The sequence below is a fragment of the Amblyraja radiata genome, chromosome 27 (genome assembly GCF_010909765.2).
Source record: "Amblyraja radiata isolate CabotCenter1 chromosome 27, sAmbRad1.1.pri, whole genome shotgun sequence".
Lineage (NCBI taxonomy): Eukaryota > Metazoa > Chordata > Chondrichthyes > Rajiformes > Rajidae > Amblyraja > Amblyraja radiata.
The window spans coordinates 12,427,204-12,435,144 of record NC_045982.1 but is presented as its reverse complement, the minus strand read 5'-3'; the positions used below and the strand labels follow the sequence as shown (position 1 = coordinate 12,435,144).

At 46.2% G+C, this 7,941-nt stretch overlaps 1 protein-coding gene across 1 annotated transcript in view; it reads left to right on the top strand.

Moving 5' to 3' along the window:
• The first annotated feature begins 2,407 nt into the window (after window positions 1–2,407).
• LOC116988447 (S100P binding protein) overlaps window positions 2,408–7,941 on the top strand; it is a 37,026-nt gene continuing 31,492 nt past the window's right edge. The window contains exon 1 of the mRNA XM_033045151.1: window positions 2,408–3,000. Within this exon, the coding sequence (XP_032901042.1) occupies window positions 2,739–3,000 (262 nt within the window). The 5' untranslated portion in view covers window positions 2,408–2,738. The remainder of the gene's footprint in view (window positions 3,001–7,941) is intronic.

Genomic DNA, 7,941 nt, shown 5'->3' with positions numbered 1-7,941 from the left:
TTTGCTCAAGATTCCAGTGCCTGCAGTCTCTTGTGTCTGCATCCTGACGTCAAAATTAATGCTATGCAGGTACCACGTTTTCAAGGCAGAGGTCATAGTCATAGTGTCTTAGAGGGATACAGTGTGGAAACAGGCCCTTCGGCCCAACTCGCCCACACCGGTCAACAATGTCCCAACTATACTAGTCCCACTTGCCTGCGCTTGGTCCATATTTCGCTAAACCTGTCCTATCCATGTATCTGTCTGTTTCTTAAATGATGGGGTAGTCCCAACCTCAACTACTTCCTCTCGCAGCTTGTTCCATAAACCCACCTCCCTTTGTGTGAGAAAGTTACCCCTTGGATTCCTATTGTCTTTTCCCCATGTCCTCTGGTTCTCGATTCCCCTACTCTGGGCAAAATACTCTGTGCATCTACCCGATTATTCCCCTCATGATCTTATACACCTCTATATGATCCTCCTCATCCTCCTGAGTAAAAAACAAAGTGCTGGAGGAACTCACCGGATCAAGCAGCATCTGGGGAGGGAATGGACAGGTGACCTTTTGAGTTGGGACTCCTCTTTAGATTTGTCCTGACCCATTCTCTTCCCAGATGCTGCTGGAGCTAGGAAGGTGCTTGGTGGACAGAGGAGGGGTGAAGGATGTTTGGTGTATGGAACCAGGCAGGAGAGGGGGAGGAATGGAGTTGGGAGGCAGAGGCAGGCAGATGATGAATGGAGACAGAAAGAAGAGCGAGGAAAAAGATGGCGGAGGGGAGGGCGACAGGGAGACAGCTGCTGAAACGTGGTTAGCAGGAACACAAAGGCTATCAGTACAGGAGTCTGGGAAGTAAGGAAGGTGATATTGGGAGAGAGGTGAATGATAGATGGAAACAGAACCAGAAGGAGGAAGGTGGGGGACAGGATGTCGGGCGAAGAGACTGCAGGTGAAATAGGTGTGAAATCAGTGGATAGAAACAGGAAGGGGAGCCTAATGCCCCTGTCCCACTTAGGAAACCTGAACGGAAACCTCTGGAGACTTTGCGCCCCACCCAAGGTTTCCGTGCGGTTCCCGGAGGTTTTTGTCGGTCTCCCTACCTGCTTCCACTACCTGCAACCTCCGGCAACCTCCGGAAACCGCACGGAAACCTTGGGTGGGGAGCAAAGTCTCCAGAGGTTTCCGTTCAGGTTTCCTAAGTGGGACAGGGGCATTACACCCAACGTCACAAGATGAAAGAAAGACACAAAGTGCTGGAGTAACCCAGAGGGTCAGGCAGCATCTCTGGAGAAAAAGGATGGGCAATGTTTTGGGTTGGGATCCTTCTTCTGAAGAAGGATTCTGACCCGAAACGGCATCCATCCATGTTCTCCAGAGATGCTGCCTGACCCATTGAGTTACTCCAGCACTTTGTGTCTTTCTTTGGTATAAACCAGCTTCTGCCTCAATTTTAAAGGACGCTCCCATTAGCTTGTAACTGTGTCCCTTTATTTGAGAATGATCATCTGGATCTAGTCTATGCCCAAGATTGTCACCGAATAGGTGGATGGTGAAAAGTTCCAGACAAATTATAATAATAATAATAATAAATTTTATTTATGGGCGCCTTTCAAGAGTCTCAAGGACACCTTACAAAAATTTAGCAGGTAGAGGAAAAACATGTAAGGGGAATGAAATAAATAATAGAGACATGACTAGTACACAAAGTAAAGACAGAATACAATTCAAAACACAATATGAGGCAATTAATGCACAGATGAAAAGGGAGGGGGACGTGGGGCTAAGGATAGGCAGAGGTGAAGAGATGGGTCTTGAGGCGGGACTGGAAGATGGTGAGGGACACGGAATTGCGGATCAGTTGGGGGAGGGAGTTCCAGAGCCTGGGAGCTGCCCTGGAGAAGGCTCTGTCCCCAAAACTGCGGAGGTTGGACTTGTGGATGGAGAGGAGACCGGCTGATGTGGATCTGAGGGACCGTGAGGGTTGGTAGGGGGAGAGGAGGTCAGTGAGATATGGGGGGGCCAGATGGTGGAGGGCTTTGTAGGTGAGGATCAGGATTTTGTAGGTGATCCGGTGGGAGATGGGAAGTCAGTGAAGTTGTTTGAGGACTGGAGTGATGTGATGCCAGGATTTGGTGTGGGTGATGAGTCGGGCGGCTGCGTTCTGGACCAGTTATGCAAATTATGCAACTGTTGTCTTTATATTGTGAAATCGGAAGCTTACATCAGTACATTTGGTGTTGAGTAGCACAAAAAAAAGTCACAGCAAGTTGGTTTCATTTACGTTTTCCTGAGTTTCATTTTCTTTAAACCGGAAGTGCAGAAAAACACAGTGCAAATGACGATGTGTTTTCTTGAAGCAATGTAATTTGTGCCTTGTCTGGTGAATGTTTTTTTTAATTGGCATTGAAAACAAGTTGAAAAGTTTGAAGCTATGAGGTGGCAGAATTAGCGGGCATCTAACTTGCATGTCAAGTCATTTTGTTTTATTGTGTTCATTGGTCAATGAGCAGTTACAGAGCCAGAGCCAGAGGCAGTAGCCAGGTCTTGCCTTTTGCTGCATTTTGGTTAAACAAAAAAAAGAAATCGACAGACAGAAGATAAGACGAACGATCGCATGGAACAGATTTATTTATTTGGTGCATCTCAGGGCTTGAGAGGATGCCCTGACATTTGAGAGGATGCAGAGGTAGTTATTGGTGTTTTCTTCTGAGAGATTGAGCTGTTCTGCTGATGGCTTTACCATCAAATGGAATGACAGCAAATGCTGCCTTTTCCTCAAATGGACGCAAAGTGCTGGAGTAGCTCGAAGAGTCAGCATCTCCGGAGAAAATGGATGTGTACTGAAGAACGTGGTCGTGTATTGTCTTTCCGCTGGCTGGTTAGCAGGCAACACAAGCATTTTCACTGTACCTCGGTACACGTGGCAATAAACGAAACCGCCGCCATTGCTGGAGTGAGGCCGCGTGCAAACTGGAGGAACAGCACCTCGTTCGTATTCAGCTGGGGTAGCTTACACCCTGACGGTAGGAACATTAAATTCTCCACTTTTCGGTAACCTCCAACAACCTACCCCCCCCCTCCCCTTTCTCCCCCATACCCTCCCCCTCCCCTGTGCCCAACTAGGACGTGCCTATTTCTCCCCCCCCCCCCCCCCCCCCCCTTAGTCAATATGCTCTCTACTGTACACCTGTAGAAGTTCAAGAGTATCCTCTCTGACATACCAAATCTCCATAATCTTCTCAGGAAGCAGAGGCGTTGATGTGCTTTCTTTATAATCAGTGTGCTGGGTCCAGGAAAGATCTTCGGAAATATGCATGCCCAGGAATTTGAAGTTTTTGACTCTCTCCACCATATACACAGAATTGTGGGTCCTCAGTCTTCCTCTTCCAAAGTCCACAATCAGTTCATTGGTCTGCATAAGATGGAACTGCAGATGCTGGTTTAAACCGAAGATAGACACAAAAACCTGGAGTAACTCAGCAGGACAGGCAGCATCTCTGGGGAGAAGGAATGGGTGACGTTTCGGATCGAGTCCCTTCTTCAGTTCATTGGTCTCACTGATATTGAGAGCCAGGTTGTTGTGCTGGCACCATTTGGTCAGTCGATCAATCTCACTTCTATACTCTGACTCATCACCAATTGGTCCAACAACGGTGGTGTCAGCGGCGAGCTTGAAGATGGAGTTTGCACTGTGTCTGGCTACACAGTCATGAGTATAGAGTGAGTAGAGCAGGGGGCTGAGCACACAGCCTTGAGGTGCTCCCGTACTGATTGTTATTGAAGAAGAAATATTATGCACCCAACACATGTTGTTGTTTTGTGCAAAAGACATACATGGTTAAATGGTGCACACAGCAGGCATGTATACATCATGCATCCAGTAAATGTGGACATATCGTGCTGTGGGTGATCTCCGTGACCATGGGTTCAGTGATCGTGGAGCATCAGATCCCTAGAGAAAATGTCAATCCACGTACTCGGTTCCGTATGGTAAACATCTACTTTGCCTGTCTTGTTATTTGAGTACTGAGTCAGGAATGTCTTGCATGTTGACCTGTAGGTGTTGTTGGTGTTGCAGGTTTGAAGGGATTGTATAGTGCTCCACCTGCAACCATTGGCGGGGTTTGGGCGGTTCATTGGAGAACTGTGGCATTTTGTCCACAAAATTAAAACAAAGCCGACCCGTGATTGTGAAAGGATACTTCCCAGAACCCAGTTTTAGTTTAGCGATACATTGTGGAGAGAGACCTTTCGGCCCATCGAGTCCGCGCCTACCCAGCGATCCCCGCACGCTAATACTTTCCTACACCCTAGGGACAATTTACAATTTTTACTAATGCCAATTAGCCTACAAACCTGTATGTCTTTGGAATGTGGGAGGAATCCGGAGTTCCCGGAGAAAACCCATGCAGGTCACGGGGAGAATGTACAAACTCCGTACAGACAGCGCCCGTAGTCAGGATCGAACCTGGGTCTATGGGTTGCTGTCGTACGGCAGCAACACTACCACTGTGACACCATGCCACACTTTACATGGTGTATTGAGGGAAAGCATTTATTTTTGGTTTTATCGCCACTTCAGTCAGTCGGTTCACAATTCAGCAAATAATTGGTCTCACAAAGAAAGCCACAAAATTCTTTGAATTGCAGCATCACCTATAGCTTCCGTCATTTTATCTATAAATCTATTTAAAAAATCAAAATGTTTCTTTGTTTAGTGCATTCCCGTCCACAGATTTGTGAATACTAGATGTGCAGAGTCCAGAATCTCTAAAGCTCAAACTAAATCACTGGGACAAGATTTGCAATGTTATTGAAGTGAGCAATGCTCCCTGATACGAGGGAGAGATTTCCACCCTGCAGATGTGCCACAGGAAGATGGAGTTTGTTCTCAGACGATCAACGCTGACCACAACTCGATGAGACTCGATGAAAACTCCCTTGGGCTTTGTTAAAATATCTTGATACATAAGGCAGTGAATGCAGGTGTCTATGTGGCCCTGTTCCTGATATCAGAGTCCTTGGATCATGGCCTGTAATTGGATTCTTCACCAACTCTTGATTAAGGTTAATTCTAGCTCGACAAAGGTCTTCGAGTCACACAGTTGTAAAGCACAGAAACAGGCCCTTCGTGCCAACTCGTACACGCCAACCAAAATGCTCCTTTTAAACTAGTCCCATTCACTGCCTAAACAGTCAGGGGTTATGGGGAGAAGAACTGGGATTAGGGGAGAAAGACTGGGATTAGGGGAGAAAGATAGATTGAATAGCAGAGTAGACTTTATGGGCCAAATGGCCTAATTCTGTTCCTATACCCTATGAACACTGCCATTTGGCCTAAATCTCAGGACACCCGCCTATTGTGTTACAGGATCTCACTGTGATGCATAGCCTGCAGGCTAAGCTTGCTCTGTGATGTCATGGTTTGGATTTGCCCATTCAACAGCTTATTTTTGAACGTGGTGGGCAAAATGCCGCGGGCTTGAGATTAAAATGTTGATACAAAAAGCAGATGTCCATAAAGCTAGGAATGTTTTAGTTCTTAGAGTTTTTGTTTGAGAGATACAGCGTGGAAACAGGAAGGTCGGCCCACTGAATCCACACAGCCCATTGATCACCCGTACACTAGTTCTATCTTCCACCCCAGGGACCATTTACAGAAGCCAATTAACCTACAAATCTGCACGTCTTTGAAAATGTGGGATGTAATCGGAGGAAAGAGGAGGAAAGCCACGCGGTTATAGGGAGAACGTGCAAACTCAATACAGACAGCACCCGGAGTCAGGATCGAACCCGGGTCTTCGGTGCTGTAAGGCAGTAACTCTACCGCTGCTCCACCGTGCTGCCTGAGGTCATGGGCAGCGATGGTGATGGTTGTCTTCTCTCGGTCGAGGTTGGCAGCAGTTCTCGAATGAGCTCCCAACAGCATCTCTGTTTTAGGGTTTTGGAGCTCCTTGGACAATGGCAGCTGCTTCAGGTCACTGGTGTGGAAATCCAGGAACAGATCTGCGATGGTGCTGGAAACTATCCAACAGGCCCAACTCCTGTGCTGCCAAGAGACAGGGTTGCCAGTAGCCAGTCGGAAGGGGCTTAAATCCAGCTCCCTCCTGACTGAACCTTCGAGGGAGACTTTTCTGAGAGAGTGGCCTCGAGAGATAAAGTAGTTCTTTTAATCTCTATTATGTCTAGTGGGAGATTTCTTCACAGGGTGCAGTTCGGTAAACAATTACAACTCTTGGCTACGCTCCAAACTATTCTGAGCCAGAGATAAGAGGACTACCGATGACAAGTACCAATCTATGATTAAAGAAGAAGGTGGCATCCCACTCTTGAAGGAGGGGAGGAGCTGTTCAGCTGAGGGGGTGTGAGAATGACGCTCAGCAACTATGTTTAACGGTTCCAATTCCCGTTACTAAAGGCACAGGAGAACTACCTTTGAAAGAATAAAGACTACGTATGCATCCATGTTACTGTGTCGTTCAGCACACATATTTGTGACCAAATAAACGGGGTAAGACCGAGCTTTTCAAGTTCTCAGCTTTTCTGTCTAATGTTTCGGTCCACAATATTCCCATTGTTCTCACTTCAAACCTAAACAGCTCAGATGTTTGCACTGTCTTCATTCCTAGATAGTGTCTCTTCCCTTTCTTGAACACAAGCTGGCCGCATTGTCCCGCTCCCTTGGATTTGCCCAAGGTGGCAACCTATTGTGATGTGTGTGTGTGATGCGCAGTGTCGAAGCTTCCTCCCTGATGTCACGGTTTGAGTTGTTGGATTAAACGGACCACATGCCGAGGTAATCTTGCTTGACAAAATCCGTGGACTGTGAAATGTCGTAATAAAGTGGACTGGGGAATGTGATCTTCAGTAAAAGTTAACGATGAATTTACACGCGCATAGAGCCAGCGAACAGGGCGCTGGGATGCTGGGCAGAGTTGGGTTTATTTCCCATTCTGCAAATTAAATAAATGATATGGAACGGTGGCGTAGTGACGGAGCAGCTGCCTTACAGCACCAGAGACCTGGGTTTGATTCTGACTATGGCTGTTGTCTGTACGTAGATTGTACATTCTCCCCGTGACTTTTTTTTTCAGGTGCTCCGGTTTCCTCCCACACTCCAAAGATGTACAAGTTTGTAGGTTAATTGGCTTTGGTTAAAATAAATTGTAAATTGTCACTTGTATATAGGATAGTGTTAGTGTATGGGGTGTGCGCTGGTCGGCGTGGACTTAGTTGGCCGAAGGGCCTGTCCATGTACTGTATCTCTAAACTCTTAAGGTCCAAATGTATATATTTATAACTTCAGGATGGCTTTGGAGCCATTTAATCAAATCATGGATTTTCTGTTTCTAAATCCCATCTGTCAATTTTTGGTCAATTTATAAACAAAATACTTTGAGTTGACATTTTTGTGTCTTTCTTTGGTGTAAACCAGCATGCACAGCTCCTTTCTACACATGTGTGCTTAAGGGTTTACATATCCTACCGACAGCCTGAAATATTGACACAAGGAACAGCAGATGCTGAACACAAAAGAAATGGGGTGGGAGATCGCAACCTTCACGTGGTCCGCCCTGTTTCGACGAATGCAATCAACCCGGCGGGCACAATCAAATAAGATCAAATAGAACAAGTTGTCCTACAACTTTAGGCTGTGCACGCCATACGCAAGAAGAAGATCAGTAATCTTATTAGTTTTATCACATCATATCACGATTTCAAAGATTCCTGTTAAGTTTCTTCTCCATGTTCTCTGCTCCAACTAGAATAACACCAGCTGCCTCTATCTGTAATTGATTGAGCTTTAACAAGTAAAATTATTTTCAAAGGTTCTCATGACAAAAGATAGGCTGACAAGACCTTTCAAGTTTATACCTTTCCACTTTTTGGAACACAATGCCACAGTTGCTAATATCCAGTCCTGACGGATTGCTTTCATTTCTCAAGAAGGTTAGAAACATAAA